At 31.5% G+C, this 18,770-nt stretch overlaps 1 protein-coding gene across 2 annotated transcripts in view; it reads left to right on the forward strand.

Annotated features, from left to right (window-relative positions):
• Window positions 1-18,770, forward strand: part of LOC116777301 (titin homolog) — a 34,123-nt gene that overhangs the window by 8,735 nt on the left and 6,618 nt on the right. For both annotated transcript variants that reach the window (XM_032670770.2, XM_032670771.2), the window contains exons 3-14: window positions 88-261; window positions 1,466-1,646; window positions 1,887-2,011; window positions 2,292-2,470; window positions 2,962-3,120; window positions 3,192-3,334; window positions 3,483-3,863; window positions 3,932-9,469; window positions 9,565-10,128; window positions 10,220-10,903; window positions 11,585-12,187; window positions 12,319-18,723. In XM_032670770.2, coding sequence (XP_032526661.2) covers window positions 88-261; window positions 1,466-1,646; window positions 1,887-2,011; window positions 2,292-2,470; window positions 2,962-3,120; window positions 3,192-3,334; window positions 3,483-3,863; window positions 3,932-9,469; window positions 9,565-10,128; window positions 10,220-10,903; window positions 11,585-12,187; window positions 12,319-18,723 — 15,136 coding nt within the window. The remainder of the gene's footprint in view (window positions 1-87; window positions 262-1,465; window positions 1,647-1,886; window positions 2,012-2,291; window positions 2,471-2,961; window positions 3,121-3,191; window positions 3,335-3,482; window positions 3,864-3,931; window positions 9,470-9,564; window positions 10,129-10,219; window positions 10,904-11,584; window positions 12,188-12,318; window positions 18,724-18,770) is intronic.

Below are 18,770 nucleotides of genomic sequence, written 5' to 3' on the forward strand. Positions count from 1 at the left end.
AGTTCCAAATATATAATTAAAGTTTATGCTAAAGGTATTTAAGTATTACCTCTAGTACCCGTGGTTCTTCAGTATAAACTTTTGTAGGCGAGCAATGCTGCCGGTAAGGACACGACCCGGGTACGTGTGGAGGTATCCCCGGACGAAATGCCCACCGGCGACAATCCCCCTACATTTTTGAGGCGTCTTCAGGACCTCACCGTGAAGGTGGGGACAAGAACCAGGTTTCTTGTGGAGATTGTCAGTGCGACAGAATGTAGGGTAAGTAAATTTTACAGTACGCTATCTTGTATCCAGGATGTTACTTCCAATATAAGTTATTTCTGCTGCACGCTATATTTAGACAAAGTTACCTAAAAACGTTATATTTTATGCTATTCGAATGCAAGTTTTAAGGATAGTTGATTTTCACGTATTACAATTTCAAAAACGGAAAACTTGAATTTTATTATATTTTTTTATGTAAAAATAAAAAAATCGTCTCCTTTTGTGAAAGCATAAAAGTAATCTAAAGAATAGTAACCTTAACTGTAAACACCAATAAACACGGGGAGTGAAAAAGACCTTGAAATTTTTTCGGGAATGCGTACGTCAGACCTAATGACATAATTTCTCTATTTTAAATCTTTACATCCGTCGCTTTATTAATAAAAGACATCTATGAGGAGAGGTATTTTTATTTTCCATTTTTATTATTTTAATTTAAAGGAAATATTTTTTTTTACGGCAGAGGCAGATTCTTTAAGCAAAACGATATTTACGTAGAATGATAAATAAGTTTTATCCACTGATATATTGCTTATGGTTTCTTGTGTATGGGAATAGTGATTAGTGTAATGTCTCAAATATCTGGGTACTTTTTGATGTAACGTTCTATTATTTTGGAAACAAGAAGTTTGATAAAATACAAAACTAAATAAAGGCTGGATATTAGTATACAAAAATTTTACCAATTTTTGAATGATCTCTAATATAACTTTGATAGGTTAAAAAATAACAAAAATCAAAGTATTAGAAAATCTACTTTGTGATGTAGAGTTATCTTCTCTAGTCTATTTATACAGATTGCACAATATAGAAACAAGTATGAAATTTGTTAAAATATATGCCTACAGGCTTTAGGCTTATTTTTCAATAAATTGCTTTAAATAAAACATTCGAAATGTGAAGCATAGTACATACTTAAAATTTAAATTAATGAGGCGTTGTGAAAATTCCTCTTATTTACACAATTTATCTGTTTTATTATTAACACAATGTTGACTTTCTGCAAAATAGAAAAAAATGAGGCTAGTTAGTATACTACCGTGTCGATGATAATATTTTTTTTAATCTTTATCCTTTATAGAGATTTTAATTAAGCCAAAAGCAGTTCGAAATTGACTGTTTTTAATTTATATTATCTTTAGAATTAGATCTCTAATGGAACTAATGGATATGAAACGTAATCCACGATTTTGTTCAGGTGACGTGGTACCGCAACGACCGTCGCTTAATGGAGGCTGAGCGTATTGCGTTGGTGCGTGATGGTAACTTCTGGTGCGCGGATGTTTCAGCTGTAAGTGTGGAGGATGCGGGCCGGTGGACCTGCACCGCAGAAAACATAGGAGGCCGTGCCAGCTGTTCCGCTCATCTAAATGTACTCGGTGAGGGAATTCTTAAAGAAATATCTTCAAATTATGATATCCATAATACAAGTTTAAAACTTTTAGAGTTATTTTAACGGATGGTATGACCAATAAACCCTCATTATGATCACCATTTTTCTTAAATTTTGTTTTTATTGTAAATGTTGCCTTATATCTATCTAGTTATAATTTATAGTATTTACCAACTATAACTTGTGGCTTAAATTTGTTCAAGGACTATTTTAATTTCGTTCATAGTACCGAAAGCATACAAACGGCCGGAATTTGTTGAAGAGCTCCGTGCTTTGCTAACGGAGCAGGGCACCGTGTCGCTGGAGTGCAAGGTAGTGGGAGTCCCGACACCTGTACTACGCTGGTTTAAGGTACTGACATGGAATTATTTGTAAAAAAAGATCTTAAGTCGAACAAAGATCAAAAGTAAACATCTCAAGTAGACGAAAGTCCTATTCCTAGTAAATATGAATGCCAATAAAATAGATATAACCACTAATAAGCGCAGTAAATATTAACGGCAAACATGCATACGATAGAAATCCTTCTTTAAATTTTGAATTTATAAATGATGTTCGAAAATGTGTAAATAGATTAAATTAAATCTCGGTCACTTTTTGTTGTTAATGTCACCATCATAATATATTATAGGACAGTCGTGAAATCAAAGCTGGTGATGTTTTTGCGCTGACTGCTAACGCAGAAGATCCGACGTCACTCGGCACATACACTTGCGAAGCGGTGAATTGTATGGGAAGAGCATATTCCTCCTCAAAGGTCCAGGTTGTAGGCCGTGCTAGCAGGGAGGGGTCATCTAGACCTGCCACAGGGTAATATTCTCATTTATTCAAGATAGTTTTTGCCCGCGACTTCGTCCGCGTAAATTTCAGAATTAGTAATATATATCTTTTACCCGTGACCTCGTCCGTATTGGATAGTTTTTTTGTTTAGTAGAATGAAAAAACCTGTACTTTTTTGTACGTATGTTTGAATCGTGCCGAGATGAGATGTGGCCATACTAAGTGTGATTGTCATGGGTTAGGTTAGGTTAATAAATTTTAGGAAGAAGATAGGTTACTGCAATACATTTTTATATACGAAGTTTTTTGTTTTTCCTTCCTTGGCCAGAAAAGTAAGTTTTCCCATGGGAATGCGTTGTTTTCCGGATTGTGTTTTTTGCAGATATTTTACAAAAAAAAATCGTTTTAGTAAATGTAGATAAAGGGCTCCTGGGGAAAAATGGTTTAAAACTTTCTCTCTTGTCTGGTAATTAGTTATGTAGGTAGTTTATAAGAATTTTAATTTACAATATTTTTTCTAGAGGAATAATAGAGCCTCCTCCAATTTTCACAAAGGAACTTGAGGACCAGTTTGTAAGAATTTGTGAACCTCTAACGTTGAGTTGTCAAATCGTGGTACCACCTTGGCCAAGAAGCGTTGTGTGGTACAACAAAGAAGGAAAAGTCGAAGCTAGTGATAAGTATGAAACAAAAAAGTAAAATCGCTTTATAAATAAGTTGAATTGTGTTAATAATATTAAACATTACGTAGGTACCACATACTAGAAGACGGTGTAGGTGGTTATATCATAGAAATACAGACATCAGAATTTGCAGACGAAGGTGAATGGAAATGCGTAGCAACAAGTGCAGGCGGAAGAGTTGGTATTTCAACATGTTACGTTTCGATGGATGGTAAATATGTTTGAAATTAAATTAAACGTATGTACAAAAAGAACAGTAGGCATTTTGTCTATGTACTTCCTTTTTTTTTTAATTATGTGGATATATAAAGTAATAGCACTATAAATTTTGCAGAGATCTAATTTTTTTTTTATTTCAGTGCCCAAAAACTATCGGAAACCACGTTTTATGGAGAATTTACAAGCAGTGCTTACTGAAGAGGGTTTAGTTTCTTTTGAGTGCAAAGTGGTCGGTTTTCCCACTCCAGTGCTGAGCTGGTTTAAGGATGGCCAAGAGTTAAAGCCAGGAGATGTTTATCAATTAACAGGCACTAACTCTTTAGGGTCGTATTGTTGCATAGCTAAAAATTTCATGGGCCAAGCAAGTAGTTCTGCAGAGCTGACAGTAGAAGATATACAAAATCAGTTAAACGAAGAGGAAAAACTGCAATTGTTTTCCAAAAATCAAGCACCTAAATTTTTGAAAGGCTTAAAAAGTGTAGAAGCAAAAATTGATGAACCATTCCGATTTATGATAAAAAGTAAAATACTTATTCTTGATTAATATTTACTTGTTTAACACAATTTAATTTTTCGTATTTATTTCCAGTTGCTATTCCGCCTGAACCTAAAGTTCTTTGGTATAGAGATGAACAACCTGTAGATGAATCATCTCGTTGTCATCTCGGACATGAAGAACGTGGTGTTTTCGTTTTAGATATACAAAATTTAGAGTTTATGGACCAAGCTGAGTGGAAATGTGTAGCAATGAATGATTATGGACAAAGTGTTACATCATGTTTTCTTAAGTTAGTTATACCCCGACACTACAAGAAACCTCGATTCTTAGAAAATCTACAAGCAATACTATCAGACGAAGGAGCTGTTAATTTAGAATGCAAAGTAATTGGGGTTCCTCAACCAGTTTTAAAATGGTATAAAGATGGAGAAGAGCTTAAGCCAGGGGACATTCATAGAATTATTTCTGGTCAAGATGGGACTTGTTGTCTTGGAACATATACATGTGAAGCGCAAAATTGTATGGGAATCGCAGCAAGTTCGGCATCTTTGCTAGGCTTTGAAGATTCCGTAAAAGCTAAAAATAAAAAGCAGGTCGACGATCAAGCACTACAAAGGAATTTATCATTGAGTACTATTCATGAAGAACGCACCTCACAAATGTACGATACACCAGTAGGTGACATCACATTAGATGACAAAGGAGAGATATCGTTTTCGTTTGACGGAAAAGAAGTTTCCGTTTCCTTATATGAAACTCCGGATTTAACTGAGGAAGAAGCTTTGCAAATAGTAGAGATGTATGCTGACCAATTATCGGAAAATGTTACGGAACATAATGTGGTTGAGCTTCCACCTTTGAGATTCGTAAAAGAAACTTCAACTTCGGGTAACTTACTAATGGAAGCTATAATAATTGACGTTTCTCCAGAATACTTTACATCTCCTGAAGAAGATCTTAGGACTGAAGCTGATATAGAAGATATTTCTATTGCAGATGAGAATGGACAGCTACAACTTTCACTAGATCAAGACGTTAATGGAGAGGATTATCTAGAGAAGACTATAGCTTTATTATCAGAAGAATATGTGGATATACCTAAAAAAATAGAAAGAAAAAAGTCTGATTCCCAGAAGAGTGCAGATGATTACTTCAGTTTATCTCATGATCGATCTCTTTCAGCCGATAAAAAGGATGATGATACTCAAATTTTGTCTGAAAGTGAGTTACAAAGTTTTGCTAGTGCACACAGTACCGCAAAACCCAAGTCAAAGTCGTCGAAACCATCATTGGAAGATGGTCAGGAATCCTCAGACTTTACAAAAACAGTTTTGCTTAGAGAAGATATAAAAGGCCAGTTGCCTGAAAATACTGCTGAAGGACAGATAGATAGTAACAGCAGTAAGGGATTACCAAAATCAATATTCAGTGAAAAGTCTGCTGTAAAAGAAACAGCAGCTTCAGAAACAGTTGAGAAATCCAGTTTAATTACCGAAAACATTAAATTAAATATGATGGCTATGAGTTCATCTTTAACAAAGGTGATGAATGCTATTCAAATTATTGAGAGAGATATTATTCTTAAATCCGAATTAATGGCTGTTGCTGCTACAGCTACTAAAAGTTTAGAAATAATAAACAGCCTCATTACACCTTTATCTGAGATACACAGTATCACTGATGCGGTATTAGAGTTAGTAAACGAACCTTCTGAAATTATTTCCTCTCTTTTTAATCGATTACCTCAGTCTCTTAGGATGCTTGAACAGTCATTGACTATAATTGAGAAATGTATTGACTTTGAAAATGAAAATAAGACTCTTGTAAAGAAAACGTGTTTACTATTAATCGAAAAATGTGGTGAGACTTTAAAAGACTTGATAACTACTGTAAATACAATAAATTATGAAGAATGTGCTTTGATTGATGATATATGTAATTATAACATAAAGGCAGCATCGGAAAATATACTAAAGTCTCTTAAATTATCTATGGATGCTAGTATGCAGGATAAAATTTTAAATGAAACAAGTGATACTAGCATGCAAGAGGCAAACTTAGAGAGTAAACATTTAAATCATACTCAGAGAGTTTTGTATGCTTTAAAAAGTTCTTTAAAGTCTGTACTATTAATTATAGAAGGTTCGGATAACATACCTATAAATTTTGCTGGTATTAGGAATTCGGAAATTATTCTTGACGAAATATCAACACCTATTCAAGAATTACAAAATTCCCTTGAACAAATAGAATTATTGTCTGTATCTGAAGCGAGTTCAAATTTGCCTCATTACAATACCGAAATTATAGAAACAGTAATGAGTTCCATCTTAGAGCTACGAACAGCCTTCGAAAAATTATCAGATGAAAAAGAAAATAAAATAAAAGAAGTTTTAGTGGATATAAAAGAATACATAGATGATATATCTTCTCAATTAATATCATTCGAAGAAAGGAATGGCAAATTTGATATTTTAAATAGCGATAACAAATTAGAAGTATTGCAAACTATGGCTCAGATATTAATATCTCTTGAAAATAGTTTATCTATCTTGGACCCAATACCTATGATAAAAACACATATGTCTGATTTTCATAAGAATCTAACAAAATTGTTAGAGAATGTTATAGAAAGTAATGATTCAAGAAAATATTTCTCTTTGTTGGAAATTTGTAACGCTGTTAATAGAATAAATACTTCTCTGAATAACATGGAATCTCGACAAGTATTGTCTCTTGCTGTTATTAGTAACACGTTAAAAATGATAAAAAACAGTTCCCATTTATTTGTATTTGATGATTTTCTCAAAGGTTCTGTCTTAAATAATATTAATGATCTACTGCTTCATATAGAGGAGAGTATAAACTTGATTGAAGAAACCTCAATAAATATAGAATCTGAAAAAGTTGTTGATTTATCAATAAAACAGTTTGAAAAGGACAAATTAAACGTTATTTTGGAACATCTACAAAGAAGTATTGCAGAAATAAGTAAAGTGAATACATTTGAAAATGTTGGCCATTTGAATATTACACATGTCCTACAAAATATCCATCCCACGTTAACAGAGATTCAGTGCTGTTTAGCATCCTTTAATATTAATACACTGGAAAGTCCTGAAAATGTGTGCGATATTAGTGTATCCTCATTTTCAGAAAACATTGCACATCCACTTTATGAATTACAACATAACATTTCTGTTCTTAATGAAGTTATATGTGAAAGTGCAAGAAATCTGGAGATCAATCAATTGACGGTTTTTGCTGAGCCTCTCATACATTTACAAACGACATTAGAAATTTTACAAAATGATTTAATTTCACAATATGATGAACTGACTTCAAATAGTGAAATAATGGGTAACGTAGCTAATAGCGTTGATAATCTTCAAAGTTGTATTGTTATAATCCAAGAACATGATCTTGTCGAAGTTGCTGACGATATGTCCACATTAGCTGATATATCAGCTATTAAAACAACTGCCGATATTGTGATGCCTATTGAAGAATATATGGTACCAACAATTGAAAAGGTTAAAATTGAGGAGATTTCTGACATTTGTTGTATTGGATCACAAGCTGTTTTGTTCCAAGCTTTGCAGGCACTACACAAACATATTATAAATATAAAAGCATTGAACATTGAACAAGATTTTAAGAAAGTTTGTGAGGATAATAAAACAATAGACTTTAAATTGCTTCTGTCAGATTTAGAATTAATTGATTCAATTATTATGGGCATATTGCATCCTTTTGAGATCGACATAAACATACATCGACAGACACAAGTAAGCCCTTCACGATTGGCTTTATTGGTTCAGCCATTCATAAATATTCAAGATACTTTGTCTAATCTTAATATAAAAGACATAACAATTTATAAAGAAGTAACAGAAACGCATAGCCAAGCAAGCCATTTTTATGATATTCTTTTTAATCTTAAATGCGACTTAAATAACTTTTTAAATGTTTTGCAAGCGGCAGTGGAAATTGTTGATAACGCTTTTCATAAAGCCACTAAGAAAGTGGCTTTAGTGCAAATATCTATGAAGCTAGAGAATTTATTGATTGAAAGCAACGTTGGTTCAGTTGATCCATTCTTAAAGAGAGAGGTAATAAATTTGCATACAAACATTAGTGATGTTATTAATACTGATAATAAAATTGCAGAAAATCTCAATGAGATCACTGAAAAACTTAATCAAACTTTACCAAAAATTCAAGAAGAGGTTTTCAATTTCACCGTTCATAATTTATCACACGAAGCGAAGATAGCAGAATTATTAAGTGAGATAGAACAGAATGTTGTCACATTAGAACACTTTGATGAAAAACACGCAACCCAGAAATCGCACACTGACCAGATATATCAAAGTGCCAATTCAACAAAAGTTGATTCTGTTATTGTGTTAAACCAAATTGGTAGTGATTTAGTTACACCAGTTAACAACGAATTAAAAGAAAGTACTCAAAAAGATATGAAATTGGTGGACGAATTTATCAGTAGGTTTACAAAGGAGTTATCGTTATTGGATTACTTATATAAAAATCCTACTAGCCTTAAAAACATTATCAAATCACTTCAAGTGTTTTATGATTTAAACAGAAGATTCGATGAATTTAAAGCTCGTTTTCATAATAACCTATCGAACGAAAGCGAAAGACATCTACAATCCTTTGTACTTAATATACAAGATTATTTAAAAATTGTACAAACAACTTTAATTCAAAATGTAAGCAACCAATCAGAATTGCTTTTCGATATTCCGTTTACTAAAATGAAAGACGGAGAACAATTTTTAAAAAATATTTTACAGTCTGAATGTGACTTTACATTACGTGAAACGTATATCACTATTTTGAAAGTTATAGGAACATTAAAACCTTTTCAAGACGAATTGAAGTCTAATCTGATTGAAGAATTGAGTGCATTTGATCCTATAATATTACCTAAAGACAAAATAGACGTTATCGACATAAACGAGCGGCTCACTAGTTTTTTTATAGAACAAGCTAAAAATTCTTTGGGAGCTCCACTAGAAGAAGTGTATGAGAAAATTGTGGCTCGTCTGCAAAAGCAAGAAGATCTTCAAGATATTTTAGGTATTGGAAGCAGAATAATATTCATAAACAGTTTGTGTGATTGCTTAGATATTTTAAAACAATATTTCTCAGAAAGTCGAGAAAAAGAGAGTCCTGAATTATTAATGGCAAAAGAATTTAATATGGTTGAAATTTTAATGAAAATCTCCAATCCTCTTGAATTTATTAACACACATATAATGAATATTCGTAACAAATTATTATTATCGACAAGAAACGATACTGATGCAACAGATGTGAATTTAATACAAAGTAGTATAAATGAAATTCAAAAAATAAATGAAGAGATTAAAATATGTCCTGAGAAAGAAAACATTTTAATTGAAACTAATGATTTACACCTTGCTGTTGAACTTAATGAAAAAATACGGTTAATTTTTAATAATGTTAAGAATTTAGAAAATACACCATGTTTTGAATTTATTAAATCATTAGTTCAGCCACTAGAAGAAATTGAAAAAAGTCTATGTCTAATTATATCTTCTTATAAAGATGTTATCGATAAAAAAAGTCTTAATAATAAGTGTAAGTAGTATATCAGTTAAATTGGTACAGTTATACCAGTAAAAATTAATGATAATTCCTTATTCCTCAAAATTTAACGGATTGTTTAATTGCAGCAAAAGTGGATGCTCTTTTAAAACAAATGGAACAACATATTGAAATAATAGAAATTGTTGAAGAAGTAAGTGCAGTCATAAAAATTGATGATTTGAAGGAGACAGCAAGTATAGTTCGAGAATTAAGAGATAGCATTGCGGGGACAGAAACTGCTACGGAGGGTGACAGCGAAAAATGCTGTTTAATGAATTCTGATCAAACACAATTGACTGACAAATTGCAAAAGGCTTTGACATGTTTGCAGAGCCAGGTTTTCGATTCCACACAAGATACGACAACTGTTAAGGCAGATATTCGTCAACAAATTATAGATGTTGTATCTGATCTGCAACAAGATTTAGATCATTTAAATTATATATCAGTAGAAAATTTGGCCCAGCATGCCAGAGAAACCACTCAAGTTATGGAACATGGAAATGAAATAATTGTCGCGGATAATTCTGACAAAACCACAAATGACGCTGTTTTTACTGATAAATTACAGTCGGTGAGTCAAGTCAAGGATGAATGCGACAAACAAACATGTATTCTTGAAGATATGCCCCCCAAAGAAAAAACTTTAGGTAATGAATCAATAAAAATTTATACATATTCCTTGTCAATAAGATAGCTAATTTTGATAATTTGAGGTAAAATATATGTAAATTGTTACAGAAATGCTGATGCAAAATGTTCAAGAATATTTACGCCATGATTTTAGTGAAATAGAACAAGAATTCACATCTTTATTAAATTATGAAGCCATCAAGATTACCCAAGACATGATTCAACAATTTTGCCAGGAAACCGACTTAAATGAAATTATTAGTATGAACACCGCAGAATGCTTTTTTATATCAGACAAAAAACAAAAAGTCCTTTCCGATTTATATAATAGTCTACAAAATGTATTTACATATGAACCAGCCAAATTATTAAATGAAGTGGTTGTCGAAGATAAACTACAAGAATTTAAAAATGTTGTACATAATTTATGTACAGCCATTGAGAGCGTACAAAATTTAAGGAATGTTGCTATGACAAGTACTGTTGAAAGTAACATTCTATGTGAAGACATTTCAAATGATTTACAATCAAACCTATTAAAAAGCTGTCAGGTTGATGACCCTTCTCATACTATCAGTGAAACAGAAACGATTACTTGCGAACCGGATGAAAAATCTAGAGACGTTAAAAACAATCAGTTAAACCATGAAAAATTATTAAAGAAACAAGATACAAAATCTTCACTAGAATTAAAGGAACTTATTTATGATGATACTACTTTTAAAAAAGATGACCCTGAACATACTTCTTTAGGAATAGACGAAATCAAGGAATCAATTGTACAAAAAGAAGGTATTTTCCCATTTAAAATGCCATATCACTACCCTAATTAAAGTATTTAAAATTTTTTATCACATCGTCCTATGATCACTTTTTTTGAAAAATAATTTATGGAGCAAATCTAAAAAATCTAATTTTTTGTATTCATTTTAAGAAGTTTTCCTTCAAGCCATTATTTTTTCATTATAAATTATCATTTGGGGCTTCTGAAAATTCATATTTTAACGATGAAGTCATCTTAACTTACCAAATGGTTTGTTTTGATTTTCTTTATAAAATGTTTAACTATAAATATATACCTATGGGTCACACAGTTGCCAGTGGATATTTTCAGAATAGTTCATAGAGACATTAAGAGATATATTATTTTTACCTACCTAAAAGTTTACGTTTCCAGTTGTGGATATCTATTAGTTCAGAGATAATTTATCACCCCACTTTTAGAATATTTATGGTAGTATATAACAACGCCATAACTTGAAACATCCAAAATATCTGTAATTATTTAGATATTTCAAAAACAAAAATAATAGCCAAATAAACCAAAAAAGATAAAATTCGTTTTTAAATGTATTTGAATAAAATAATACCTAACGGTAAACAATTCATCTCCATTTATAAAGTGGTTTATTCATATAAGTCAATTGTTTTTAAGCTGATCCAACTATTTTAAATACAAATGATGTTTTTCAGAACAACTTGCTTTATGTATCAGTGATTATATCAGTGAAGAAGTAACAGAAACATTGAAAAAAATGATGCCATATTTAACCATAGAAAATCTCGAGAAAAGTCATGAAATTGCAAATCAGTTATTCGGATTGAGTATAGTGACAAATAGTGATGACCCAAAATATCAAGATGTTACAGAAAGAAAAATTGATATGAGTTATCAATTACGTGAAGGGTTAATTTTAATATATGAAGAAATATGTGGTCATGCCGAAATTTTACAAACATTAGTTAAGCAGGACGCATTCGAAAAAGCTATTTCATCAATCAAGAATCTTAATGAAGCTCTTCAGACAAATGTAATTTCTGGAAAGTGCGTTCTCTTGGAACAAGTAACTGAATTAGATAGAGAATCATCAAATATCGATTCGCAAGATGTTAACTCTATCAAATCTAACCCATCTATTGAAAATATTAATTCTATTGGACAAGTTGAAAGTCAAGAAACTTTTAATTTATGTAGAGAAAATATTAATGAAATAGCTGTCCAGGAAATAAAAAAATGCGAGGATTCTCTCACAAATCCTTTAGTCAGCGTACTAGAACCTTTGACTCCTAATACAGGTGAATTATTATTTCTTTTTTAGCAAAATATAATAAAATTTGAAGTGTCAAAGATTTAATAAATGATTTGAAATTCATTGAAGTTATTATATTTTTCAATTTATTACTATAACATACATTTTAATTTTCAGATCCTGAACGGGAACTCAGTTCAATACAGATGTTAGAAACTCTTTTACAAGAAGTAAATGACTGCATAGATCTCTCTTTAACAAATGTTGAACATTCTGAAATATTGGAAAATGATCTTGACGAGATTCAATCGGTCATCATAAAACTCAAATGTGACTTTGATGGAACTACAAATGAAACTCTCAATGAAACTCTTGAAGATTTAGAGTGCAATGTGAGAAGCGTTCAACTCCAAATAAACGAACAAAGTGCTCCTGCACTTTTAAAGGAAGCTTGTTTAAACTTGCAGGTTATTGTTTCTTCTTTAAATGAAAACGAATTAATACCCAAAAAGGAAATGGCCTTGACATCACAAATCAACAACGTTATGCAAAACTGTCAGAATGATTCTGATCAAACAATAGATTTGCTCGATAAGGCGTGCCTTTTAGAGAAAACTTTGGAATATGAACATGTTTTCTTGTGCATGGATAATATAAAAAACACAATAAAGTCGCTGCGAAATAGTTTTGTAGGTAACGCCGAAAAATTAATTGTTGAAGGTATAGAAGTAATGCAGCAATTAGATCAAATCGAAGAAAAAATTTTCTCCTTAGAAAAAGACGTTGATAAATTGGAATTTATAGACACTGATGCTAAGGATAATATCATATCGGCTATGCATTCTGTCTATGGTACTATTTCAAACATGAGAGGCGCTGTTTCGAGCGTACAGAAGCATTATATGTATGAAAATTATGGAAAACCAACACAAAATATGTTAAAATCTTTAAAAAACATTGGCATTATATCTAAGCAACAAGTAAGTAATGTTTCTAGCTGGAAGCAAAGTGCAAACATATTTCGCAAAGTTTTAAATCATTTTGAAGACATCAAGTTTTACATAAACTTTGATAGAACAGCAAGAATCCCAAATGATGCAGCGTTCACAAAAATTATTCTTCAAGAAATTGTTACTGCTTTGGACGAGGTTCAAAATTTAAACTTTATTAACGCTCAGGTATACAATACTATTGAAACTTTGTCAAATTTCGTTAAAGAAAGGAGATTGCTTATTGAAGAAAAGACCACATTAGAGGTAAAGGAAAAAATACCGATTTTTAAAGACTTATCTATAGCTATACTGAAAGCCACCGAAGATATAAAACTACAACTCCAAGATTTAAAAACAGTACAATCAAACAATCTTGAACAAGACATTGTTGAAATTAATTCGGAAAATACTGACACATTATGTGTCGATAACGCGAAAAAAGACGAAAAACCGATACAAGCGATAATACAAGAAGAGACGTTACAAATGGCTTCATCAAATACCATATCAGTTCTTTTTGAAGATAACGAGAAAATTGTGGATGAAAAAATGTCTCAAAATGAAGAGAAACAAGTACTTGAATCATCTAATGAGTGTGAAAAACATAACGATGATCATACTACAGAGACCGTACAGGATATTAAATCGATTGACACCGAAACCAGAAACACTCATGAAGTTACTTCTAGTGAGGATGATTTAAATCGACCAGTTTTAGAATACGATGAGGTTGTAGTTTTAGAAGATAAAAATGAAGAAACTATTGATAAAATTCGAGAAATACAAAGCTGTTTGACTGATGCGGCAAATATGGATGTATGCCTATCGAGTGCAAATGAAGACGAATTACCGTATGAGGATACTTCTAAAGTGTCCATTTTAGAAAATGTCCTAGAAAACGAAAATAAAAATAGTTGTGTCAGTAGTGACCATCCGATAGGTGAGAGTTTAACTAATATGGAGAATGATATGGCATCGATATCTAAATCCGAAAACGCTGAATACAAAATGAATACTACAAATGAATTAGAAAAAGATAACAGTATTAATTACATTAGTAAAGACGATAAAGAAAACGAAAAACATCTACAAAGCCAAATTCCTTCTGAAAAATCTGTTCTTAACGAACAGGTAGAGACACATGAAATTCTTAAAGAAACTGATGAAGCGGGTCTTTTAAATGATATTGAAGAAAAAACTATTGATGACGACGATTCAAACTTAGGGGAAAAGCCCCGAAAAGAATTGAAAAATCAGCACGATATTACTGACGTAGAAAATTTCTTGGATTCCTCTATAGTAAAAGATGACGGATATAATAAATTTCAAGAAGTTAATTTATTGCACGAGGCAGAAAAAAATAGCACATTAAAAACAGTCACAACGGAAAAGGATACCATATGCAGATCTGATGAGGCTTCAGCTTTGTTAGTTAAAGATGATAACAAAGATATTCATGGAAATGAACCCGATACTTTAAAACAAGATATTCATGACGTCAACTTAAGTCAAACTTTAATAAAAGTAGAGGATAAATCTAATGATAACTCGCAGAAAATAATAGCAGTTACGAACAATATTGATACAAATAAAAATCAAAGTTTAAATGAGAATGAAAATATTGTTGATATTATTAATAATAACTTAGAGCTAATGTGTGATGAATTAAACAATAATCAAAGCAGAGGGGAAGAAAACATTTTAAAGGAGGATCATGTAAAATTAAATAAAGGAATTGAATGTTCTCTACAACAAGATGTCCTTCAATTTTGTGAATTACTAGACGATAATGAAAATTCTCATATAAAAGTTGCTACAGTAGTTGACAACGCATGTGAGGATAGTCTATCAATTACACAAGTTAAAGTGGAAGTTTGCTCAAGTGAAGATGATACTAAAAATATGAACAAATATGAAGAAGAATTAATTACACACAAACAACATATTGTTGAAGATAAAGCCTTAGAAGAGGTAAGTGATTATAAGGTCGAAGACGATTTCAAGAAAAACACAATAGAGGATAAAGAAAGAAATGAAAACGTTAAAAATAATGATAATAATAATTCAAGTGATAATTCTCTTAAAAAGCAAATGTTACCAGAAGACATTAATACCAATATTTCAACTTTGGAAGCAATTAATTTAAATTGTTCAAATATAAACATAAATGGAACAAGTATTAGCACTCACGATGAAGAAGTTTCTGGAGATCTTCTATCAAATAAAGATACTGAACAAAAAGAATACATTGTGCGTTGTCCAGTTGATCAACAAGCTTCTTTGACTAAATGCCTTGAAAGTGAATCAGTTAATATGGTTAATGACACCGTTGATAGTAATAAAATTCAGCAAATCAATGAAGTGGAACAAGATTTAGCTATGGATTTGATTTCGGAAAATGATAATTCAAAATCAGGATATAAAACAGTATTCAGCGAAATATCAGTAACATCGGATGAAATGGATCTTAAAGTAAGTAATAAGAATGAAGATGATGTAATCTTGATCCCTCAAACTAATCAGGAAGATTTACTGGATATTCCGAATGTGACAACTGATTATCAAGTTATACTTAGTGAGAAAGTAGATGAGAATGAAGAAAATACTTTCATTAATGATAATTCAGAACAAAACAAAGATACACATTTTGTGGATTATTATTCAACTGCTAAAACTGCCTCTGAGGAGATCTCTGAGGAAATGCAACCAAAACAGATATCTGACGAAACTTCTGACATACATGTCATCGAAAAACACATAACAGATGTAGAAGAAGAAAATGTAACGAATAATACAAACTGCCACTCATATAACGAAGCGATGAACGATAAAATTAACAAAAAAATTGAACAAAAAACAATAACAGCAAATAACGAAGACTTAAGTGACTATAAAGCTATGGATAAAGTTGAAGAGAAAGAATTAATAGAAAGTGTTTTCATAGAAACTGGTCAACTAAAGAAGCCAAATGAAGCCTTAGAAAAAGAATATCAAGCATTGTCTACAAATATGTTCGTTAATTTTGAATCAGAACCTGAAAACATAAATCAAAGAGCTTACCCAGATGTTAAAAATGCTTCTGTAGAAGAAGATCATGATAATGAATTAGATAGTCAGAATAAAAATAACTTTACAGATGAAATACAAAATCAGGAAGTAACATCTGCAAATGAAAAGTATTTAGATTCTGAACACGAAATTGCAACAAACAAATCACATGACAAAATTAATGTAAGTGATATAATAGAACAACCAATTATTAAAGACAATATTATAAATGAAGATGGTAACAGCGATTTTGTTAACGAAAATCAAAAATTGTTAGCGGATAATGAACAAACAGAAATAAACAAACAAGATATGTTTAAGATAGCTCTTGAAACAGAAGCTTTTAGTTCTGATCAATTAATAAAAGAAAATAATGAACCTGAAGAAAATATGTGTATAAAAAGCGATGAAAAGCAAAATTTATGTGTAGAATTAATCGACCATGAACAAAGTAATATTTGTGATAGAAGTACTTTTGAAGATGTTGTGACATGTCTGGACGATAAGAAAGATATTGTTAAAACTGAAGAGCAACTAGAGCTCGCTTCTAATAAAAAAGAAAGTGACTCAAAAAAACTTAAACATCAGGAACAATTTATTCTGAAGGAAAAAAATTCAGAGGCAGAGATGAATGAAATAAGAGACAAAATTATTTCTGAAGAGCCAGAAACACAATTAGATACCCCAAACATGGGTTTTGATTCAAATGCAGATGAAAATATAGATATTACTGAAAAAAATTATCCATTCGTACAGGAAATAAAAACGAAAAAAAGTGCTATCAATGAAAATGACACAAATACCCAGATACGAGATACAAAAGCTCAATCTTCAAAAGAAGTGTTTCCCTCAAAAATTGAACAATCTCATAGAAGTAACGAAATTTGTACTGATGACGAGAGTCACATGACGGAGAAAGAATTAATAAAGGACATCAAGGAAGACACAAGTGACAAAAATCATTCGCAAAAAGTGGTCATTGAAGAAAAAGACAACAGTAAATACCTAAAGCCAGTAGATTATGACGAATTAGAAAATAAATATCAGCCTTCATCTGATACAAAATTGGTGGAATTAAACAACGAGCCCTTTGATAGAAATCAAGAAGAAACAGAAAAGGAAAAAGATGGGAATACTTCGCATGTTCCAAAAAATAATTTTAAGCATGAAAGTAATGTAGGAGCTACAGATAATTCTCAGAACATGATTAAAGAATATACACTTGAGCAAGTCGTTGAAGGTGATGATAAATATGACGATAAAGAAGTTTCTGAAAATTTTAATCTTGTAAAACAAGATACAACAAATATTTGTGACGAACTTTCAGGTCTAGAAAACAAAAAGGAGAAAGTAGTTTTAATTAAAGATGAGATTGAAGGAAATGGAATAAAAACTAATAATAAAAGTTGTGAAGACAATGATATGGGTAAAAATTCTGATGAATTAAAATCTTCAAATGATCGAGAAAAAAAACTTAAAGTAATTAAAAATAAATCAAAAATGGAAAGAAACCAGACAAATGAAAAGGTAATCGATTCTAACGTTGAAACAAATAAAGATGCACTTACTGAAAGAAAAATTACAAAAGAAGATACTAACGTTGAAGTAAAGGATACTGGATTTGATAAGAATCTAAATTTATCAGTTCATGATAACCAAAATCAAGATATATTTGCAACAAATGTCACATATGGGACAGATGATGAAAATAAACCGACTTTAAAGGCTGAAACTACTAACTACAGTACAGAATTTAACAAGAGCACTACTGAAATATGTCAAGCAATACAAGAACAAGATGGAGAAAGGATAGACTTTAAAAGAAACTTCAACCATCCACAAGAAGGCACACTATATCCAGGAAGAGATGAAAATAATACAAAAGTGGCTCCTATATTTATTGATCACAGCAATGTGGACAATTCATTATATTTTTCTAGACCACCAAATTACATACCAAAATCTTACGATATAAACGAATTTAAAGTTTCTGAAACCAGTATTCAAACCAAGAACCCGACGATTTATAAAGCTCAAACTTTACTACATGAATATCAATCACGAACGTCGTACACTTCAAACCTCGATCAAACCGATGAAAGCTCAAATGGTCTCGCAGAAACTCAAAGAGAATGGAGTCGTGCCAGATCCATGGCTGCAAGTGAGCCTAGGAGTATAACATCGGAGAAACGGCCAGTTCGTGATCTGAAGAGAAAACCTGTTTTCTCGACGTTTCTGACAGATCGTACAGCTGTAGAAAGTTCTCGAGTAAAACTCACTTGCAGCATATTATCGTTAAGTGATCCTTTAATTACATGGTATAAAAATGGGATACTTTTGGATGATAAACAAAAGTTTCGATCTAAATGCGTTGATGGTTTAATTACTTTGGAGGTTTTGAATGCAGTCCCCAGTGACTCTGGAGAATATAGTTGCACCGTTGAGAATGAGAATGGAACAGTTACGTCTACGGCAAATCTTAAAGTATACCCAAGTTTTGAATCGTCACCTATACCCCCAACATTTACGCGTTCTATTCGAGGTGTGTCTAAAAAAATGCTATTAATTATGCAACTTGAATTATTTTTT

The sequence above is a fragment of the Danaus plexippus genome, chromosome Z (assembly GCF_018135715.1).
Source record: "Danaus plexippus chromosome Z, MEX_DaPlex, whole genome shotgun sequence".
Classification (NCBI taxonomy): Eukaryota; Metazoa; Arthropoda; class Insecta; order Lepidoptera; family Nymphalidae; genus Danaus; species Danaus plexippus.